The following is a 24,159-nucleotide window of genomic DNA, read 5'->3' as shown; positions in this document are numbered from 1 at the left end:
CTACCCCGAAGAAAAAGAGCAAAGGAAATCGGGGGCGAAACACCCTTTAAAATGGAGAGCCCTGAAAAGGGTCTCTCATTCGCCCCGCTTTCCCCCATCAGCTGCTACTGCTGCTGCTAACGATATGGAAAATTTATCAAAAAATCCAAGGGGCCGGCAGCAACATGACACCGTCTGACCGCTCGTCCAGGCATAAAATAATCAGCACAGTCAAGGATACCCAGGCCCGTGGGTGGGGGGAAAAGGCAAATGTTGGGCTAAAAGCCTTTCCAGGTCAGACTTGGCCAGGCAAACCCACAACCTCAAGGGCGTTGATGGCCAGCAAATTGATTTGGATTCACAGTCAGAAATTATCAAATGTGCAAATCGAGCTGAGGAATCTCCTGATGAGATCCCATATAAGAGAGAGAAGATTAATGGGGTTACATGATCTAAAATTGTGCAGGAATATTAGTATGGAAAGTGACTAGTGTTTTAGTTAAAACACTTTTAAACGTTGACCTCTTTAAGTTTTTCATAAATATTGTTATATTATAAAATTATGCAAGTTAAGTAATGCTTACTTTAAGTCTTTTGGCCAACTTACGCCTATTCAAACTCACAGCAGAGCTATTTTTACAGTTTTATGCACTCTGCGGAAGAGAGCACTTGATTAGGAGAAAGCGCAGGCAAGCGAAAGTAAAGGCTTGAGACCCTCGAAGGACGACCGGATGGAGGAGAGTGTGTGTGGGTAAATAAGATACCCACACTTGCAATCAGAGCCTGGCTGAGTCCTGTAAGCCGCTCACCAAAGCGTAAAGACAATTCAATCGATGCCACACACACACACTCGGGCCAAGTTCCTTGCTCACTTCGGGCCAAAGTGTTTGAAATATTTTCACTTGTGTCATTTCCTCGGACACATTCCCACGGAAAACGGCTCGGAAGTTCTGTTCAGGGATGGGCTCCTGTCTGGCCAAGGAAACATTACTTACATGTGCCTCGTTCTCTCCTCTCTCTCTGTGCCTGCAGCTCGAGCTGATTTATTCACGCGTCATTTGCCACGCCCCCGCCCGTCACGCGCCCATCGAGACGCACTCGAGAGCGGCCCTGGAAAATGGCAAATGCCAGCTCAATGTTGGTTTTCTTCACTATTTTTTTAAGCCCATTTAACGGATACCTCAAGGGTACGCTATGGGGAGAAAAGGAAGTGCAGATACTAACTTACTAAAATATATATTTGCTAGATAAATTTTTGGAAAGTATTACTTAATATTTAGTAATATTTTAAGAATAAGGTAACTAAAACCTAAAAATACTCAACTATTGGATATTCCGGAAATTTTGATCAATTTAATTCCAGGGTATCCTGTTCAAGTTTATCTCTGGTAGTCTCCTTTCCCTTGTTAGATGCAGTGGATTTTTGGCACTGACTGTTCGCCGCAAATAGAGCGTAAAAATTCCGCCTCCAGCGGCAGCTTTTGGTTTTTCTACTCTTGCTACCAAAGTGAAAGTTGCCGGCGAAAGTTTGCCATTTGACTGGACCAGGGCACTGAGTTCCCGTAATTTATTTGGGCCGCCGCTGGTAATCAATGCCTCCAGTGAGTGTGCGGATGGGTTAAGCTTATCGCATCCGCTTTTCGTTCCAGTAAAGTGGCCCAGAAGGGAGCGAGCTGAATGCGGGACAGTTTTATGGCCGCCAGTTGAAAGGTCACTGCAGATGGTCGATTTGTGGCCCTCACTCCCTCTACCCACCCCCATGCCTTTGGCCACGCAACTCACACAGGATTTATGACGAACATGCTGCAACATCCTGTTAACATACCCATTTGCATATCCTCTTGCACAAGAGCCCATTCAATGGCTTCTGCCCGGTTCTGTTTCCTAAAAAAAAGAAAAGAACAAAAAATAAAAATGGTAAAAATACTGCCACATCCATAACAATAAAACCGCATTAGCAGCTGGCCCTGCTACAAAACAATGCCAGCCAAATTGTTAGCTAAATTATAACCATCATTTTAATGGTTACTTTCGTTTTATTTTGCTGTTTGCGCAAAAACCAAAAGCTCAGCGCAAAAATCGCCACGCAAATGATGCTCAAGATGGGCAATAGCCATGATGGCAAAACAAAAAAAAATTTCAGATTGTCATGGAAAATATTTTTGGGCACCAGCTTGGGCGGCATTTAAATGTTCTATTCTTTTTATATTTTGTTCTCAATATTTTCGTATAATTAAGTTTTGAATTAAAACAATCCTTTGAAAGTAAGAAAAACAAACCTTTATTTTGTGTTTAAAATTAATTTAAGGTTTTCCTAGAGCTTCATGAATACAAAAATGTTTTCCACTTAAGATATCAAAGTATTATTAGAATTCTTATTTTCATTAACTAAATTCCTCTGTTTACCGACACTTAATGTAGCTTAAGCTTCTTGGTAGGGTATCCTCCGATTTTAAATAAAAATGCGCAGCACTTGTGTGCAGTTGTCGCGGCCACAAAGTAAAGAGAAAATCTGGGAAAAGTGCAGAGGGGCGAGGCAAGGGTGTGGAAAACTGCCAATGGCCTCAATGAGCCTTTGAGAGCCTGTGTGCGCGTGTATGTGCATTCGGCTCCTTTCATTATGACAGCGAAAGTTCCCACTTTGAGCCCCGCCTGCTTAACTTTCCTTTTCTACTTTTTACGCCCCCTTCGAGTCGTTGCTTTTTGCTGCCTTGTGCACATGTATCATAAAATTTTAATTGAATTCTGACATTTTACCATGTGGGAATGGAAGTAGAGATTACACCAACTTTACAGCTGTCAATAACTTTGATGTCGCCGAAAGTCTCCCGCTGGCTGTCCCCCCTTTTTTTATTTATTTATGCGCCTCTTTTCGTTATTTTCCATGAAAATGGGAGAACTACTTTTCGGCTTTGGGCGTTGTTAACATTTCATTTTTGCCGCATTTCACTCTGACGGCGATGCGTTTTATGAATTCAGTTATTCTGTTGGCTGCATATTCAATTTTTTATACGCTCTCCCACCGCAGCATCTCTGCACCAGCCCCAACCCCTGTCCATTTCACCACCCCCCTGGGGTTTTTCCCGGATTAATTCGGCTCTGTGGGTATACGAAGAAAAAAACATTTCAATGACATTTTTAATGCAATTTTAATATGCGCGCGCAGCTTTATTAAATATTTAATATTTCTCTCTCATTGCTGGTTAAAAGTTAATTACCAACTATATTTGCACTGCTCTTAATAAATTCAATAAAATGCAATGCAAAATTTCCTTTACTTGTGCCTTCCACAGAGAGTATGTAAAATTTAAATTTAATCTTTGACTGTTCATTTGAACACAAATAAGAAAATGAAGCAGAGAGACATGAACCGGTCAAAAAATATGCAAAACATACCATTAAAACTTGATTTTAAATCTATTTAAGCATGTTTACTCCATGTTCTTTTAATTTTGTGAGTTATCCCTTTAATCCTTCAGCAAAAATAATAAATATTTTCATTCAGTTGCAAGATATCTTTGTGAAACCTACGTTTTCTCTTCCACACATGCTTTCTGCCCCAACTCAAAAAGCAAATATCTATTTTATTATGCATTTGGCGCCTAATTAAAATAACGCAAGTTAAGGGGGACACAAACTCCGGAAGAAGTAATATAAAAATGTAAAATAAAAGCCAAGTAGGAGAAACAAAAATCATAAAAACAATAACAAAAAGTAATCAAAAAGTGGAGCACTTTACTTTTGTTTGCCTTTACCGCACAGGGGGAAATAAAGCAGGAGATAGCGGGTTGAGGGTGGCCCCAAGGAGATGGCAAAGTCCGTTTCGGGCAGATGTTTTTATAGCTCATAAATTCGTAAGATGCTGTGCGGAATTGCCAAGAAGCGGAGAATCGGGGAATCGGAAAATCGGTGAAAGGGGGCTATGAAGGCAACAAAACATCAGAATTCATTGGCTTCAGCCAAGTTTTGTTTATCCTTTCGCTGCCTTGGCATATAAACGCTTCTCCTTCTGCCGCTCTCCCTACCTCCCCCCCCTCCCAGCCAAATCAATACAAAATTGATGAATACAAATGATCATAAAAAACAATAAAAAGCAATGCCAAAAAAGCAGCTGTATCTCAGGGCTGGGCGGGAGGTCTGTGCCCTGATTTGGTTATAAAAATCCCAGCCACGTACTCTGCTCTGTTTTCCTTTTGGCCCAACAATGTGGGCAAATATTGCCTGGCCTCGGAGTGGAGCTAAGGTTTCCAGACAAATGCATTTTCATTTATTATTCATATATGAGTCTAGATAATGACAGTCAGCCACTCGTTTGAAATTAATTTCGCGGAATAAAGCAGCAACTCAAAGATGTACGAGATAAATTATTAGAAAATCGCAGAGTGGGTGATGAAAATAAAAATAAGGTGGAAAATTCGGGATAAGGGATAACGATGCGTCTCATGGCGCTTGTCTGCTCCTGGCATCTATGGCAACTGCCGTGGAGAATCGCTTAGAGAAGCCGAGAAAACGAAGCAGTTAGTCGTCTCGCTTAACTTCAAGCGTATCTAATGGTACTCGCAAAGTCGAAGATACTAACACCTACCATACACTGAAAATAATATATTTTTTGTATCAGTAAGATTAAATTGTATAAATTGTTTTAACTTTATTTAAAAAGGTTTTTATTATAATTTATAATATTTATTTCAAAGCTTTCTGACACTGATTTGTGTCAGTGCTAGAGGCCACAAGAGTAACCAAGCTAGAGCAAATATATGCATAAACACAAGCCACCCTAGAAACACACACACACACAACCCACAGATGTCTTTGACGGGAAATTGATTTCAATCAATCAAATGTTGTGATTACTTTGCTGGCGAGCGACTCCCGATCCCAATGCCAGACATTGTGTGGAGGCCATTAGCAATAATTTACTTAAAGGCTTAAAGGGAATCGGAGACACAAGTGTCAGCTGGTAAATAGACGCCCTTTGGGGTCAGACTTTTCTTTGCGGTTTATCATCAGGAGTTGTCTTATGGCACTGAGACGGGTTTTGCATTTAAAGTTGTAATGTTGGAAGGATCGATTTTGTGATACTTGGTTAGTTAGCCTTAAGTTTATCCGAACATACTTTATAGAGTATTTTTACATCAAATAAACTATAAATTAGTATTTAGAATGCGTGATTATATTGCGCACACACAATGAAGCCCTCAAAGGTCTTTTGGTTCGAGATAGACCATTTTGTGATGAAATTTATTATATAGATATATAATTATTTAAAGAAAATTCTGAATTTATGAAACTTGAAATCATAAGACTAATGATTTACTGCACATCCGCTTTCAATTGCACTTTAGATTCCAGACAGAGAAACTTCAACCTGCGAGCAGCTGCAGTTCACTTTTTCTTCCTCTGACTGGCTTCTTTGTTGACGCTTTCGTTCCTTTTTATGATAAATTGATTGATATTTGAATTTAATGATAAGCCCACCCTGAAGCTGAAAAGTTTGGTGAGGAGTGAGAGGGTGCAGGGACCCAGACGACCAGTTGGCAATTCAATTTTCCTGGCCTTTCCTGGCCATTTTTCAACTTCAACGACAGTGGCAGCCGCGTGTCTTTGGCTTCTATACTGTGTCTTGTGGAATATGCAAATTTCTTGCCACATTTTTTCAACCTTTCTTGTTTTTTTTTGTTGGTCCTGTTGCTGTTGTCGAAGTCATCTTTGATAAGCAAACTTTTGCACTGATAATGATATTTTTATAGTGCGTTGACGAGCTCGTAAGGCATCAAGCGGGGGAGATATTGAATATAAGGACTGGGACTTGAATTGTGTGAAGAAAATGTATATTTTAATAATATTTAAAATATAATTTAATATTAAAAATTAACAGGACCTGGCCACATAAAAATATTTCTAACCATTCTTTAGTTTAAATTGCTTTAAAATCGTTTGATAATTATTATTTTCATTTAATTAAATATAAATAAAATGGTTCTTTCAAATATTGTTTAAAAATATATATAAAGGGAATGCCTATAATCGGATATGACCAATATAATAGACCTACTTTTTTCAGCTTTTGTCACCATTCCCTTGGAGGAAACTAACGGCAATTTGTGGCAATGCCGACGATTGCCAATCGATTTATAGGCCAATTTGCATAATCATTAAGTTCACATGCCACCGCACAAACACACACAGATGCTTACCTTACACACGCGCGCACACTCACACACACACACACACACACATATTAGCAATAACTTTTACTTGAGTTCCAGCAAAAACAGGAGCTCTCTGAGAAAAAAAAAGGTTGGCATACAATTTTTGCTTGAATTTTTTATGCGAAATTGATTTTCCCCAACGCATTGCGGCTGCTTACCTTCTTTTCCTCCTTCGCCATAGAACTTCCGCCCAAGACGGTCACCGCCCACATTTGGATATGTCATGTATATTTACCTTTATCGGCTACCTGGCATTTTCCCGAGCCATCTGAATTTCACTTTTCCACTTGCACTAAGGAAAAATGCAGTTTTTAAATTTTGCGCGTTTATTCATGAATATATATTAATAGAATATATGATTTCGTTTAAATATATTTCATACATACAGCCGAAACAAGCACCAAAAATACACCAAATTATTTATACATTTTTTCCCATGTGTGTACATATCCCTCTATCTATGACATTGCCCACAAGTATACCCTCTTTTGTCCAAGTGTAATCCGTTATAAATAAAAATGATATAAAAACAAGTAAAAAAAAGTTTAGCTGAGAGTTAAATTTTCATAAATATCTCTACCTTTGCCTGGGCTACGAAAATTGCTTAAACTCCTGATGGCCAAAGTCCGTTTTGGCCTCATTAAAGCGCCTGCGGTCCGAACCGGGCCACTGAATTATTTATAATACTCTCGCTCAGTCCAAGACATCGCATATCCCTCAGCATGGTAATGTGCCAGGGCCAAGTTGTCTTTTTCAGTATATATATATATATATATAAGTCTCTCTTCTAAGGTGTGTGCCCATCCCCTGGGGCTGGTCAGAAAAAGTTGAATAGGAAGTTCTTCAAATTATGCCAGAAGCAGTCAAAAATACAACAAGAAGAAAAAAAAGTCATGGAAGGAAAAGCTAAGAAAATTGGTCGGTAGGAAGCTTGCTTTTGGCCTTTTATTTCAAATTCTGTGCTATGTATTTAGGCTCATTCTCCACGGCCAACTAGAGTCAGCCAATATTTTAGCTTAACTTTTGGTCTCGGCCTCGAGGCAATAGGCAAATTTTTTTGGGACCATGATGTGCTACTATTCGAAAGAACTCTGAATTGGGAATGGTACTCAAATATTAATGCTGGTCTTAAGAACATAGGAGAAGAGAATGAAATGAATGCGATATAAGCTAGTGCAACCATAATGGGGGAATTCTGTGAATAAGTCATCACAAGTGAAATATATAAAATACTCAATTAATAAAAGTAAAGGCAGCTTATTTAAAACCTTAATTATTTGTGGGTATATTCTGTTAATGTTCCCTTCTTAGAAATATATAAATTTCTTCTTTTACATTCTTCAATTTTCCTTGAAAATCTCAAATAATTTCTCTAATACTATACACCTCTTTAAGAAATTAAACCGCTTTTCATTTTATGTAACTCCCACATTCCTTATCCGTCTTGACTGCATAATTCATATGGCAAAGGGCCGGGTCCAAAGTAAAAGTTGGCCCGCCTGCAAGTTGGCTCAAAGGGCCCAGTACTTGGCATCGCCTTAAGCCGTCTTTTCAGCGCCGCAAATTGCATTTAACGCATTAATTTGACGCCTTTACCGCGCCACCAGTGGATTCAGGGCCCGAGGGAGGCGGTTAACCCACCACCTTCTTAATTATACGGCAAGATGATCTAGGGGCCTATTCCGGCACAATGTTTCTTTTCAATTTCCAAGCGACGAGTACACAATTGAAATATTACCATTTGATAGCTAAGTAAACTCCGGGGATGCGTCGGGGTCACCAATTGTGGCTTCCGCCAGCCCAGTAACTACACTTAGACAAAATTCGATTGCTTTATGATATTCTATTTAAAAGGTTTACATGGTATTTGAATATTTCTTAAGTTTAAATTTAAATAAAGAGGTTATTGGGTAAGTAAGCAAAATAACAGATTTTAAATCACTTTTCCATTTCGATATATATTTTTTTTCAAGTGTGGCATTCCATGGCCCATGCCTTGCTTTATTTCTCATTCCTCACCTGATTCGCGTTGACTTTTGGCCCTCAGTGTGCGCGCTTTGATGTCTTGCGGTGGCTTTTCCGCCCCGGAAAATCTCATGGGAGGGTGGGCAGAGGGGCGCCTGACCCGGCGCGGAAATTGTGCGCCGCAATCTCTTAAGACCGGCGACAAATATACTTGGCCCGGCGTTCGTTCGAGAATCAGGATTTGGGGTGGGGTCTGGGCTTTAGGCATTACCAAGATTTAACAACAACTTTTGGGCTTTTGTCGTCGGCTGTCTTCCGTCGCTTGTCTTCCGTCTGTCTGCGGGTTAAACGATGCGAGTGAACTCAGGTAGAAGAGGACACGGCGCTCGTAAATAATTAATCTGCCCGCAAAGTGCGATTATCAAAGTGTTGGAAAAATGTTAAATAGCTCCCCAGGGCTGTGATGCCGCCAACAACATTAAAATGTGGCGACATTTTGTCCCTTGGCACTCTAAGAAAAAATCCCAGTGACTTTATTTAGAGCAAGGTATAAGAAAATACAAAATGAGATGAGGTTATAATGTTATGGAGATTCAATTTAGATATCTATTTATATTCCTATAGGAGTTATTTATACTGCTGAAGGATATTACTATTTTAGATGTTGGAAAAGCAGTGAAAAAGTCATTTCCGACCCTATAAAGTATTTGTATTTCTGATTAGCTTCAACAGCAGAGTCAATCTATACATGTTTTGGCAGATTTTAGCTCTTTTTTTTCAAAAATTTGATAAAAATCTACCACAAAATTGAATGATATTTTGATTTCTTATAATTTTAAATATTGTATGCAGATTCGTTTACTTATTCTTTCTATATTCTTGGCAACCAATATTTATAAAATTTTCTTCAGTGTGCCCCTTTGCTGTAAGGACATTTACCCGCCGGCCATTCGACTTGGAGTTCTTGATATTTTTCGACTGCTTCAGTTGATGTTTTTCAATTATGCAAATAAAGGGATTAATTTGTTGCGGCTCTCGAGGAGAAGGGATGCAGGATGTGTGGGTGGGGGATGGCAACCCCTGAAAATTGTTTTAAAGAATGCGCCTGACGCTGATAAAAGTTTGTCTCAGCCGAGTTTTCTCCCCCAATCCCGCACGTTCTCTTTTCTTGGAGATAGCAAACTGTGCGACAACTATAAAAATTTCAATTACAAAAAGGAGGTAGAGGGGTTGCGAAAGGGTGGCTACTAAATTTGGAAGGCAGAAGGGGAAAGGCAGGAGCAACTTCCAAAATTGACTTCATTAAAGTAGAAACAATTTTTGGCGTCCGGACAAGTTGTCTATTTGGACGTGTGAAAATGACAAAGAAATATTTGAGGGGTTGTGGAAAAGAAATGGAATATTTTAACTATTTGAATTTTATAAAGAACTTTGATATAAATTTAACAAATATTTTTATTAAATTATTATATATTTAATTATATTTTAAATTGGTTTTTTCTATAGGGGGTCTAAAGAAGCCTACATAAAATACAAATACTTTGGAAGTTGCGCTTCATATATTTTTATTTGTCTGCCAATTCCGTTGGTTTCAATTTCAGCTGCGTGCGTTCTGTTTTTCTTTTGTTCCTTAACATTTGTTTTACCCCTTTTACCCCCATTTCATTTGCTCTTTCAATTGTCAGTTCAGCTGGAAGTGGCTGTTGAGTATTAGGTCTAAATGGCGAATTACAAACATTCCGGCAAAAGGGGAAGAAGTGCCATCAAGGAACTCTTTATGGTGATATGGTGAGAATGGCGGGAGTTACGGAATGGAGAGGGTTAGGTACGGGGTGGGCGTTGCACAAATTAAACCCGAATGAAAATTAAACGATGCATGAAATTACTTTGCTTCTTTTTTTTTAACTTTTCTCCTCGCTGCTGTTGGCTGTTGTAGGCAAAGTTCTTTTACATTCTAGACCCCATACCCTTTCCATATTTTCCATGCCTCCGTTCCGGCTCCTTCTCCTTCTCCGACTTTGGCTTTAGCTTTTGGCTTTTGCCTTTGAGTAAGGCCAGCTCAGCCCTTCCTTTTCGCAAAGTCAGGAGCGTACGGAGTTTAAAAAGTCCCTCAGGCTTTTAGATTGTAACTAGTAAAAATTACATGTAATTATATTGTAAATATGTTTACAATACTATACATTTATTTAAACCAAAAAATATGTATGTATATCACTAAGTTATTTGTGAGAGGTAAAGTTATATAGTTCAGATTCCTTTAAGTTTTCATGTATTATAAAATATAAAAAATTAAATATATATCATAAAACAGAATTTAAGATATTCTAAATATAAGCTTACATTTTTACTAAAAGGAAAAACCCCTTTCATACACTCATTGCGCCCCACTGCTGCCACTCTCTTGCCGGCTGTCTCAAGTTCCCTTTTTTAATTTTTAATGTGCAGTCAGTTGCTGTTACTGTAGTCTGCTGCAGAAAAAAGGACACACACCATTTACGCAGGCAGGGTTGCACTGGGAAAAAGGAAGAGAAAAATGGAAGGCAGGGAGTAATGTCCCAGGCCAATTTGCGAAGTCAAATGCCAGTCAACTGCAATTAAGGCGCTAAAAACGGATGGGCGTTTTCCCCTGGCAGGACATCAGGATGATCCCCTTTAACTACTAGAATCTTACAATGTTTTAGACATTTTTTATTAAATATTTAATAGTTAAATATGTAGTAAAAACGAATGTATGTATTTCGAATGTATTTTTTCTTGAAAGAAATACGAATATTTTTCTTGAATATATGTCTATTGTTAAATCGCAATTGTTTGTTTTTAAAATATAAAGAAACTGTGACGACTTCTTCTTGGCTTCACCTTATCGGGCGCCGAGTGGCACAAATCCATAGCTTATTAGCACATTTTATGGCATCATCTACTCCATTTATATACCTTTCTCTTCTGTTGGGTTAACAAAAATATGCCGACACGGAAATGAATTTATAATTCATGACTATTGTTGTTTTTTGCTGTTTCGCATTCGGGGCTATAAAATATTCGAGCCCAAATGGCGGCCTGCATGTGTATATTTCTTTGTGATTGTGTGTGTGGGGCAGCAAAAAGGCAAACAACTAACTCATTTTGTGGTTGCCAACGCCGTCTCTTCTTCATTTTTTATGCCAATTGTCTGCCACCAAAACACACACATACAGAGGCAGAAGGACACACACGAGAACACCAACACACGTGCCGGCAAACACGCTGAAAGTATTCAACGTATTTTTTATTGAAGGCGCGACTGCGATTTTGATTCCGATTGCGATTTTCCACTTCTTTTTCCCGCTCTCCTTACAACTGTCCCTTTTTGTGACTGGATAAAGCACTCGAAAAAATATTGCAGTAATTGTGTCAGAATTGGGATAAGAATAAATATTTTTATTAATGTAGAACAGAAAAAGTGATTTACTTACATTACTTCACAACCTTATTGCTTACAGGGCGTATGTGTAATATCTCAAGTCATAATATTACACATACGCCTAGTTTGCCGAGCTGATTTTATTTTTTTATATTTATTTAAATTACAAATATATTTATTTTTGAAGTCACAGGAGAAAGAGAGAGTTAATAGATATTTTTTCAAGTATCCTCGACCACCGATTTGTGTGCACATTGTTCAATATTACAGATGCCACTGTGTCACAGTGCCTCTGTGTGTGTCTGTTTGTCTGCATAACCTCCGGCTTGGGTTTTTGAGTGGGCCCTGTGACAGCTCAATATATTCGCCATTTGTCGCTGTATAAACCACACTCCCTCTCGCTTTTGCCCCACTTAAGGTGTGGGTCTGCCTGCCTTATCCTCAGCCGCTAGTTGTCATATAAATGTGGCTTGCCGAATGTCGCAAAACTGTTGAACGATGCTATAGACAACACCAGATCCTCTCCTCTTCGCACCTCCCAGTCCGCACTCCTAGTACTAGGGAAAAAGTGAAGGAGAGAAGCAGGTAGATAGTCATATGAGGGCAATATGGCACCTTGGTTTCACTAGAGATGAAATCCTTAAAAACGAAGAGAAATAAAAATGATCTAAATTAAATTTTAAGGGAAAATGATATAAAGAACATGGATAAATCCAATAAAATAAGTCATTATGCCAGCCAGGCACTTTAAAATATAAACTCTTCCATAAGTTTACTAATATTTATTGAATAATTAAGTGGTAGGTGACCAAGTCTCAGGCACACGTAAATGAAGTCAAAATCCATTCTCTAAACACTTCCAATTTGGCCTTTTTATTTTCGCATTTACTGCTCTTAAATTCGCCATTTTAACTGATCGTGTAAGTTACACATTTCCGTGTAGTAATTCATTTTCCTTATCGGGTAACCACTGTGCCCACTAGTTCCTTGTGCATGAGTCCCTTTCCTTTGCCTTTCTTTCGCCTTCCTTATTCGCAAATGCAGGAAAATCAATTTCGTTCTCCATTTGCAGTTGGCAATTTGCATAATAAGGTCGTTTGGCGCAATTTGCATGTGAATGTGATAAATTCAATGGCGGCGCTGCACGTTACACCACACACACATGCATATGCGTCTGGTTTGCTGTGTGTGAGTGTGATTCTGCGGTGGTGTGCGTGAATATTTGTTTTTTTTTTCGCTCTCTCTCTTTTTCCCACCGAAACGAACTCAGTTTTTCACGTTTGACGTTTGGAAAAATGAAAAGTGTAGCGGTATATTAAATAAGTGGGCGTATTGCCACCCACAAGCCAGTACAAATACAACGGCTTCTGTTGCGGGTCCTGTTACGGGTACCGTTAGTCTCCCGGGACTGACCGAAAACCCGCCAAAATGTCGCGAAAGGCAAATAAGGGGATATTTGCCGGGTCTCGCTGTTTGTGATTTAAAAGCTTTCAGCTGGGTTCGGCTTTGATTCCCTTTCAAGGGGTGGATTTGTTATTTAAAAAACATAAAATATTAAGAAATATATTAGTATGTTTCATAAAGCTTTATATAAAAATTAAATTAGGTCTCTTGAAGAGAAATAATTATTTAATTTAATTTATTTATTGGTACCTTAAGCTAATTCATTAAGATTTCCTTTAGATATTTAATCAACAGTCTTAATATATTTCTTTTAATTATTCCTGAACAATATTTTTATAGGGTATTCGTAATTTCGCACTCCTACTTGCTCTTTGTTATCTTTTTTTTGCAAAATGTCGAGTTTTTGCGCCCGTATTTTCGTTTAGCCTTACACGTGAATTGTGGACTGCAGTGACGTGCACTGGATTTGCCCGAATCTAAGTGCCCGAGTCCTGCAGGACAAGTCAAAATTCATGTGACAGGGCCCGCAAGAGGTTTTTTGTGTTTGCTTTCGGGCCAGTTTAGGAAGAAGATATGGCCAACTGGAATCATAACTGCTGAAATATGAATGTGGGTTAGCGCATAAGAACCAAGGGGATAAGTTGGACTGCAGTTGCAATGGATATGGAAATGGAAATGGCATTGCCAAAGCGATGCCATTAAAAATAATTTCGCCACAATAACATCCTTTCCGAATGCTCTTTCCCCGCTAATTGCAGACATTACCAGCTCGCTGACAATGACCGAGGTGAAGATACCTAATCACATAATGCGCCTGAAGAGCGCCACTCTGGGCTGTCGTTACGCCCTCGACGGGGAGTCCTTGTACTCCGTGAAATGGTATAAGGATGGCAACGAGATCTACCGCTATGTACCGCGCGATAAGCCCCCCGGACAAGCGTTCCCTCTACCCGGAGTTAACATCGATGTAAGTACACTGAAACAAAGAAATAATTCAATTTCTTATACTGTATGTTTTTAATTTGATCTGAATAATACATTAAAAAGTTGCCATTGGGGGCTAAAAATCAAATACTATTTTATATTATAGTTCTTAGAACTTATTATAACCCACCTATTTTTTATCAGTGCTCAGTAAACACGGCAACAGGTGTTGCTTACTAAAAAAAAAAAGGAAGCGGAAAAATTTAATTTAAAATTTTATTACAATTTACGGTACTGATTTCAGGGTTGCTAAGGGAGGTTCTTTAGGATTTAGTGTTACGACCCCGATCATAATGATTATTTTAAAACATGTAATTGCCGCAATGGAGAAGCGCAACCCTCCGGAGCTCCTCGAGCCACTTTTTCGCCCGATTTTCCCCCAAGTTGCTTTCTATGCTTGTTGCTGATTACGTCGTCGCTGGAATGAAAATTGCTGCCACGTAGTTTTGCCATTTAACTTTAATTTAATGTGGATGTAACCTTTCTTTGTTGCCCATAAAATTGTGTGTCCGTGTGGGTTGTTTTTGCACCGCCAACCCCAACCGCCTCCCCTTCTGCCTTAGCTAAGGTCACGTGTTGGTCTGCTTTCCTGGCGATTGAAAAGGTTAACGGAAATCACTTAAAGCTGTCAATATCCCAGACAAAGTTGATATTCTCTGTGCTTTCCCCTTCACTTCTAGCCTCTCGCATAATAATAATTTGCCAAAAGCACTTAAGTGCGTCTACTTTGTTGGATGGCCAGTCAAAGCAAAGCGAGGCTAAAAAAGGACCGCGAATACACCGTGAAAAATAGGTTCCGACGATACATTTAGTCCAACCTATGGTCGGCATTTTCCTTTAAAAGTTAATAAATAAAAGGAGTAAAAGAAACTCATTAAGAGATTACATGTACATCCACATATTTGATTTTACTAATTTTTTAAATATTTACAAATCTTATCAAAAGACCCACTAATATCGCACTTTTTTCCCTCCGTGCCAGGAAAAGTAAATCCCGTCAATTGTCGGGGCTAACGTGGCGTATGAGCAATGTGCCAGCGTATTTTATGGCCTGTGTGCGTGTGGCCAAGCGGTTGGAAAGGGAAAAGCGAGAAAGGCAAGGAAAAATTATGTGTGGGCGAGAGAGGAGAGGAAAAAGCGTCGGCTAAAGGGGAGTCCTTCAGTGGAAGCATAATGCGTAATGCGGCATAATTTTCGTTTGGTTTCAATGTCTGCATTTGGTCTCTGCCATTTCGAAAAGGGTTGAAGGCCGAGTTGAGTGGAGGGAAATGATTAGAACAAAAGAGAGGGAGCCCCAAAGGGAAGGGACGTTACGTTAGTTTGCGCTGACTATGGGAAAAGCATGATAAAGTGGGAAAATTTCCATAAGGACTCTCTGAGCTGGCACTCAACGAAGGAATTACTTTATATAATTGAGGGATTAGGCTGGGATAGGGATTGTGTAATACACTTGCATCCAGACTAATACTTGAAAATTGTTTGGCTTAATCGATGTGAGGGTCCGAGCAGGTGGTAAATTATCTTATTTTCTTTAAAGAGAATTCAGTTGCATGATGGTAACATCTTCTTGCAATAGTCTAGCCTTAATACAGATGTATATTGTCTATGAAATGAAATTACTTTATTGAAACCTTCAGCTTCAGTCTATTTCGGAATCAGGCTTCCTTTTTGGTTGTTAGCCACTGCAATCAGGGCAAGATAAACAAGGTTAGAGCCCAGATTCCGTTTGGCAAAACCAAATTTGGAATTACAAATAACAACTTCAATCTGCGGTCATGGGCAAAATGGCCGCGCATGTTCCAGCCAAGGAAGCTAAGACCGGCAACGAGAAAGCAATAAAGGGAGACTGCAATTTGAATTGTGGCTAGATTTGGTTTTTTGGCGAGCGAGTCCCCCCCTCCCTTTTCTTGCCACCCAACGGAGAGATATTTTCAAGGGGGTGCTGACAAGTTGAGCGTGCCGAAAGAATTGGCAAAAAGACGAAGACGCAGCTAGAGAAGAATCGGCTTAAGTACTGCCAAGAAGCCAACAAACAAAAGCCAGTCCACAATCATTGTAAGGGACAGTGGGGGCTGGGGGAGTGTGCTGTGGCAACGACAACGGAAAACAAGCAACAAACCAAAAATAATGTTGAACGTGACTTTTGTGATTGTTTACGCCTGAGAGGGGCGGAGGGAAAGGGCCGAGGAAGAGCATAAAGCAAGGGAAAGCAAAGAATTTTCATAAAAATTTGCTCGAATCAAATGAAACTTTCTGCTGCATGTGTGCCTGTGTGATTGTGTGTGCGATAATAAAACTGCAACTTAAAGAACTTGACTTGACTGCAATTGTTGCCCAGGGAAAACGAAAAAAGAAAACTGTTGGAGTGACTTTTACCACATTCCGCCCTCACATGCGTATCTCGCATCTTTTATTCCGGCTCCTGTGCGATTGTTTCTAGATCTTTCATTTTCATTCGCTTATTTGGCCTTTCGGGCACCGCTCTTCCGACTTCTGGCTTTGTGACTTTTGTTTTCGTTTTTTCAAGGATTTCTTATCCCTGGTCCTTGAGAAAATTACATTTTTCGCCTACTGCCGGTCGAGGAGTGGGAGGCGTGTCCAGCTAAACTAATAATAAACTGCCTTCGGGTCTGCCCCATCATCAATCTTCATTTTGCGGCGAATTTGTGAATGTTAAAAATCATCCATAGAAAAATCTTCAACTCTAATTGCGTTTGATTTTGTGTCGATTCATCTCTGGGCAATTTATCTCACCAAGTTTTTGCACTGGAAAAATAAGTTTTAAGGAATATACGAGCCTCTCTGCATTTATAACGTTGTTAATCCCTTAAAATAGTCACAAAAAGCTCAAGAAATAATTATCTCTACCTTAAAACTGATTTTAAAAAATATACACAAATTACAAGAAATATCTTTATCGCTGCTCAATAAATTCTTACATTTTTATCTTCGCCCCACAGCTGCGTAACTCCTCGGACACCCAGATTCTCCTGCGACGCGTTACACTACAAAGTTCCGGACTGTATCGGTGCGAGGTGTCCGGCGAGGCGCCCGCATTCAACACCGTATCCGAGTCGGAGACCATGACCGTTGTGGGTGAGTTTAACATAAGGAATAAGGCGGAAGAAAAGTGGGCCAGATCTGGGCAAAATAAAAAAGTGAGGCACTTGGACAGCGGGCGACAGCAGAAAATTTAATTAAAATGCTAATAGTGCCGGGCAGCCGACAATGTTGTGAATGACAGTGGCAAGTGATGCGGCATGCGAAGCTGCAGGAACCCGGGTGCTCAGCATCCGGAATGTGCAACATAATTGTTGGGAGTGGATAAAGAGTGGGGCCAAATGGCAGCCGAGGCAACTTGACGGCGGCAAGTTGAAGGAAAAGTGCAGAGGACGACGGCGAGACTCCTGTCACCGGACCGAAAAGCCAGAATGAGGGAAAAAACCATTTAAAAACGCATGCGAAGCATCGGAAATCTGAGGCTGCTGAATGTAAATTGCATGCAGGTTGTCAGCACCCTGTCAAGGAGTCTTTGATGGCACATGGCCTGCACAAGGATTCCCCTTGCATATGCGGGATGGAATATTAAGGGGTGTTTTGCAGAGTGACAAGACCGAGATATCTTTAAGTGGATACAAAAAATGTGGTGATCTATGAGGAGGATTTCGGCTTAAACTTAAACTTATACACTTTTATAAAAGACAAGGTGAAGGGGTTAATTTTGAGTTATTATTATATATTTTAGTACACTTAAAACTTATTGTACAAATATCTTTAAGTAAATTAAATGTATTATTTCTGTAAGTTTTAAAATATTCATTTTGAAACCTTAGATGTCTTGCAAAATTCCAACTTGGAAATCTCTTACCCTTAAAACCACATTAATCATCTTAATGAAATTAAATTCCTCGGGTTGTCCCCATTCAACTCGAAACTGCTACCGAGGACGGGTGACAACTTAAAGTGCACCTGGCGGCGAAGGTGTTTCACCTGGCCTCCGAGGTCTCCGGTTCCCGGTCCCCGGTCCCCGTTCTCCACTCTCCGGTCTCCGGTCTCTTGTCTCCAGTCCCCCAATCTCCGGTCGCCATTCTCCACTATACGTTCTCCAGTTTCAGTCGCAGTTGCAGTCCGTAAATGGAATTCATGCAACATGGCAATGCGTTGCAAATGGCATTGTCGAGTCGTCTCAACTCCCAGGCTCCTTGTAAACTCACTAGCTTTCCCCTTGTTCGCTGCTTTTTAAAGGACTTCTCTCGCATTTTTTGCTGCCTTTCTTTGCGTTTCGCCTTGGCAACCCTAGACTGTACTGTGTTCCCATCTCCGCTTCATTTTTTGCGCCACCCCACTGCTCTTAATACAACTGCATAATCTAAGCAAACAATTGAAATGGAATTTTTGCAGTCGACGTCGCTGTCGGTAGTCCACAGTCCGGAGTCCGAAGTCGGCGCAGCGCCAACAAAAGGCGCACATGTGGGTACAGTGAAGGGGCGTGGTCGTGGGCGGCAGTGGGCGGGACTTGGCTGCCACTGTCATTGCAATTTTGAAGTAAAATTATGTTTTCATGTCCGACTTTCAAGTGGTAAAAAACTGGGCTAAGACAAAGGAGCCATCTGGCAGAGGCTGGCTGACTGGTAAAAAAAGAAAAACTGGATCCTTTTACCATACATAGAATGTGAAGGATAACGAATGCACTGAAAGAGCATAACTTTTGACAATAAAAGTGTTTCTTTCAAGGCATAACAAAAACTTTCACTAAAAGAACTTAAATTATTACATGCAATTGAAATCTAATTATGTTTCATTTAACATAAAAATATTTTCAGTAATTTAATAGACTGAAGAGTTTGTGTAAAGAATTTAAGCTTAGTTTCGATAAGCCCTTCTTGGCATGTATAGAGCTACAGGCCATCTTGATGTTTCTACTTCTCCAGCACCGAACTTTTCAAGCAACCCAATCAAGTTATCCAACTGCGCCTCAAGTTAATCAGAAATTTATAAACTCATAAAAGAATCAAACGGTTATCAATATGTGCACGAGCAGCAGCTAGGCAGGGGAATCCCCCTGGGGACACACTGTGAAAGCACAACCGATCCGATCCGAACCACCAGCATCATCAATGGAAGCCGCAGCCCCGAGGGCAGAAACCTGCATTAACTTATGGCAACAAGGAGCAGGACGTCGCACAGAAGGACTGCCTTTGCCACTGCCACGCCCTCGCCCACGCACTAAGCACATTTCATGCTGATTTTTCTTTTGGCCATTCCCTTAGCGCTCGCCCACCCCTCGAAGGCGCATCGGTATGCCGGGGAAATGGGAAATGGTTTTGCATATTAAACAATGTGTCTGGGCAGCCAAATTGAACGATATTCGAACCAAAGTCGCAAACAAAAGGCAGAAAAAAATGTGGCAAGAATAAAAGAGAGTGGGTAGTAATAGAAATAAAAGGATACAGTGAGGCCTGCCTTTGAAATGTCATTATGTTGACTTGAAAAAGTTGACTAAAAGAGCTAAAAGCGGATTATGTTAATAACTAAATGTCTAATTTACTCTTATATTTTTGCTGTACATTATTTTTTTTTAAAGTATATTTTTAATATGACAGTCTTTAGGTGTGTTCACTGTACATGTACCCATTGTGGGCATTGCAACTCGTACAAAATAAGGGGAGAAAAAGACAGAGAGTTGAGTAGGATGAAGCATAATCATCAACAACTGTGTCAGCACCATCGGGGAAAGAGGTTGACGAGGGTTTCTCGTTCTGCTAATGCAAGTGAACCATAAAATATGCTCCAGTGAAAGCCGACTGTCCCCAAAGGCAGTTGCCAATGTTAATTTAGCGATCGTAAAGTGTCAGCGACAACATTTGCGATGACGAGAAATTCCCAGCAGAAGGGATTTTCGCGGGCTTAAATTATGATTTATATTATTAGTTTTTTTTAAGAAAAGTTGATTGAGAGCTGTAAATAAATCCACTATAGTGAATATTTATTCTATATTTTACAGTAGATTATAAATATTTTAATTTAAATTATTTTACTTATTGTATTTCTAAGCTTTCTAGGTCAGTTATTGTTTTCACAATTCCATGCTTTAAACTTTAGTAAATGCTTTGCCTTTGACCTCCTTTGGATAATTTACAGCTCATTAGTGTGGCCAGGCCGGGGAGCTACAATAAATATCCCCCGAATCCTTACTCTCCCGCCAGGCCACCCTCATAGCTCATAAAAATCACATTTAACTTTGCTTGCCAGTGGGAGGCGGCTGGGAATGGTAAGCAAGGGGTCCTTTATGCAGGCAATTGCTTTTTTATATTGTAAAATCGATAAGCGATCACATTATATGTGTGTGTCCGAGATGGAGAGGGCACGGAAAAAAGAGAGATAGGTCGAGGAGCAAAGAAACTCAGCGGGAAAAGTGAGTTATATATGTGTTTGTCCCTTAAAGTGCACTTAACCATAAATTCAGGACCAGGATGAGAATCCAGAGAGACACCCAGAAAATCGGGCAGGCAGAAGGGGAGAGGTACAGAGTGGAGAACAGGACATGTGCCGAGAGTTGAGAGCCTTGCTCATTAATTATAAAACAACGCGCGAAACGCAACAGATACACAGGGAATAATGTAAAAACATCAATTAGATAATAATTATAATATTTTTTATGAATTTTAAATAATTTTATTAGAAGAAACAAACAAGTTTTGACCTATTCAATCTATAAATTGTTTTTTATTTCTTTGGTTAGACTAAATTTTGCTAAAGACTTTTTCCTTTAGAATTTTCTATATTCAATCTTTTAATTTAGTTTTATTATTAAACTTATCATACTCTGCCCTTTTATTACAGCAGTCAAAGACCATTTTAAATGCTATATAATTAGTAACATAGAATATTTAATACATTTGTTAGTTTTTTCTCTCTCTGTGAACATAAACACACACAATGGGACAGTGGAGAGTTCGATGCAGATGAGGATACGGAAGAGCCGCGGAAGTAACGGTTACTGTAATGTTGTCTTAACTCAAACATGCCGCAACTCATGCGAAGGATCCACGCGGCCAGGCAAAGGACTCGGCGCTCGGTATCGGGCATTAAAAATCGTTGCCATATGTAAAATTAAAGATAACAAACGAGGAATGTCGGGGGGACCAAGTGTCGATGGGGGAAATGAAACGGAGTGCGAACTGAAAAGCAGGCTGGGGACAAGTGAAACATGGAGAAAAACGGGAAGTGAAACGTAAAAGTAGAGTGGCGACTGAAGTATTTCTGAAGTGCTTCATAGCAGAGGGAAACTGTCGCAGTTTCATACATTATCATTTCTTTTCAAAAGCTGATAATTTCTTTAATTTTAATTACTTTTCATATAGTTTAATATAGTTAACTTTTCATTAAATATTTTTGTTCAGTTGTTTGTTTCTGTTTTTAATTCATTTTCCTAAATTAATATGTTAACTTTATTTTCTTAATAGAGTTCCCTTCGATTGGTTTTATTACTTATATTTTTTATTATTTAAATATTATAATTTATTTATTATTAAATAATTTAAAAATATAAAAATGCAGGTATGCCAATAGCTAAAAGCCACATAGTGTCAGCTATGCATTATCTCTTTGTGTTTAAAAAGCTCTTTTACATAATTTTATTATACCCATTAACATTTTCCTTTCTCTAACACCACGGGCATATGCTATTGCCTTGAATAAATTTCATATAACGAAGTGTAAATCATTTCGGAAAATGTTTATTAAAACTTTTTTTTAGACACAGATAAAGACGGAAAATTAAAAAGAATACAAGATAAAGAGAATGACAGAGGGGAAGACGCATAGAGCAGAGAACCACTTTAGCGACGAAGGCTCAACATGTGCATAATCCACACTTACCCACTCCAGAGGGGAGTCGTCCACAGTTCTTCTGCAAATAGAACAGGTGAATGCCTGGGGGGTGGCCCAATCTACCAAAAGCCGAGTCCTTTGCCGCAGCAGCCCTCATTGCCAAAATCCCAACCACCTGACCTGGCTTATCACCTGCTAAGAAGAAGCTGCAAAGTGCGCTTCAAGCGAAAAGGGGAGGTTTGACAGGTAACAAAAAATATACCGCAGCATATTAAAAGAAGACCACACGCTGAGCAGGAAAGTTACGAAAAAAAAAACATGGAATGACGCCCACTTACAGTGCTCACTGTAGTTGTCCTCGTTCTGGTTGCTCCAATTGTCATTGGGGTATATTAGCTTGAACATACAGATAATACTAATTTTGAAGATGATTTACACACATAAGAAAATTAAATGAGTATATTCAAAGCTTGGCTTTACTACAGCAGTTAATAAAAAAACAGTTCAACACATTTAGATAATTTTTCATAATTTTAAACAATGTTCTGTATTTTATTTATAACAAAAATGAAATATATCATTATAAAAAACATCTAGCAAAAATGTTTGCTAGCTTGCTTTTAATATAATATTATAGAAATAATACTTGCTGAAACATTTAGGGTTTCTTAAATGAAATAGAATTCTAGGGTATCTCTAGCTTCCAGACTAAAATTTAAATATTGTATCTGTTGGTTGTAACTACTGCTATTTTTGTTTTCCTATTCTTGTGCATGTTGTTGCTGTGAAGTGCTCCAGACATTTTGTACTTATTTTTATTTTTCTGGCTACTGCACAAAAGGTGTATACCCCTTCCAATTTTACCAACCTTACCATTTTTACCCACTCTCTTCGCCTACAGAAACTGCTTAGTCATGGGAAAATGCCGAAAGTATACTTGAAGCATGTGGCCATTCGACATTCGGCCATTTCCCTCTTAGCTTTTAGTTTTCGGCTTATTGCAGGGGCTGTGCCCTGCGGCTTTTCTCCCATCCCCGCAATTTCCTCCCCATCTGCTCTGATTTTCCCTATATTTTCCCCTCGTACACTGTGTGTCCTTTATCGTTGCGTGCTAAGTCTGGTCAAAATAAATTGCCAACTCATACAGACATACATGTCCTTTTGCCTCCGCCGTCACACTCTTTCACTCCCGCTGGCTTTGTCTCCGTAGATTTATGCCACAAAATAAAATTTAAGTGCGACAATATGGCGATGACTGAAAAAGCTTGCAAAATATATATAAACAATTATCTAAACATGATCCCAAACAGAGCAGGTGAGCAGAAGCTGAAATTTATTAGGTCAGGAGAAGGGGTTTAAACTTTAAAGTTTATTTTTTATAGTAATAAATAATAAAGACATGTATTACGTTTTCTGTTTTCTATTTGCAGTTAAATACACGTAAAGTAAAATATTAGTTAAAACAAATATAGAAATCAGCAATTACAACTAATTTTAGCGTAGATTTTTCTTTAATATTTAACCTAAAAATGTTGAATGATTGAAGATAATTGAATTATTTAACTACAGCTTATTTTGAAAAAGAATGCCAACAAAGCGAAATGCGTTTATCAAAAATGCATTTCTCTAAGCCAAATTTTTTGATTGCTCCCAGTTGCCTTTGTGCCGAGTTCCTCTGCCCTGTTCTTCACCCAAAAACTGAGTTCCCTGAGAAAATTAAGTTTACATGGCAGAGAGGAGAACCAAAGCAGAGCCAAGCTTTACTTTATAAATTACAAATAAGCAAACGGAACAGAGAAATCCAATCCCGAGTAAGGGCCAATCTGTACAGGATTTTGGCACTCAAGAAAAATATGTTTGAAATTTCATTTATTTTAGGAAATCATATATAAATTTATAAATCTATGAGTGTAAATGCATGAAAATTAGAGCAGGCTCCGACTTCTTTTCTTTAGCCTTTCTAGCTAGTGCAATAATATTCTTTTAGTGTACGGATTGGACCTCACAAAATCCAGGTACAAACTGACCAAAAACCAACAACAAAACAAAAGCAAACCCAACAAAAACACTCAGCGCTTTCTAAGGAAAATTAATTTTTTGAAAACCATTAAAAATTAATTTTATTTTATGGCATCCACACAAATACTACAGCAGCAAGAAATGTTATGAGGATGAAAATATCTCATCTCGATTTCTTTTTTTTGGTCGCTTTTGGTATGAGGGAATATTTTTAATGCATACAGAAAACACTCGACTTAGAGGAGAAGGGAATGCAGGGATAAAGTGGAGATGGGCAGCTTTAGAGAAGGAGAGTCCTGATTCTGGTCCTGTTCCCACTTGACTTGGTTTTTATTTCTGTACATGCATGAACAATTTATATGG

The 24,159-nt window shown here is 39.1% G+C and overlaps 1 protein-coding gene across 1 annotated transcript in view; it reads left to right on the top strand.

The window, feature by feature from the left end:
* beat-IIIa (beaten path IIIa) overlaps positions 1-24,159 on the top strand; it is a 32,641-nt gene that overhangs the window by 6,232 nt on the left and 2,250 nt on the right. The window contains exons 2-3 of the mRNA XM_017169959.3: positions 13,719-13,927; positions 16,905-17,040. Coding sequence (XP_017025448.1) covers positions 13,719-13,927; positions 16,905-17,040 — 345 coding nt within the window. The remainder of the gene's footprint in view (positions 1-13,718; positions 13,928-16,904; positions 17,041-24,159) is intronic.

The sequence above is a fragment of the Drosophila kikkawai genome, chromosome 2L (genome assembly GCF_030179895.1).
Source record: "Drosophila kikkawai strain 14028-0561.14 chromosome 2L, DkikHiC1v2, whole genome shotgun sequence".
Classification (NCBI taxonomy): domain Eukaryota; kingdom Metazoa; phylum Arthropoda; class Insecta; order Diptera; family Drosophilidae; genus Drosophila; species Drosophila kikkawai.
The sequence above is the reverse complement of the archived record's forward strand: the minus strand, read 5'-3'. Positions and strand labels throughout refer to the sequence as shown.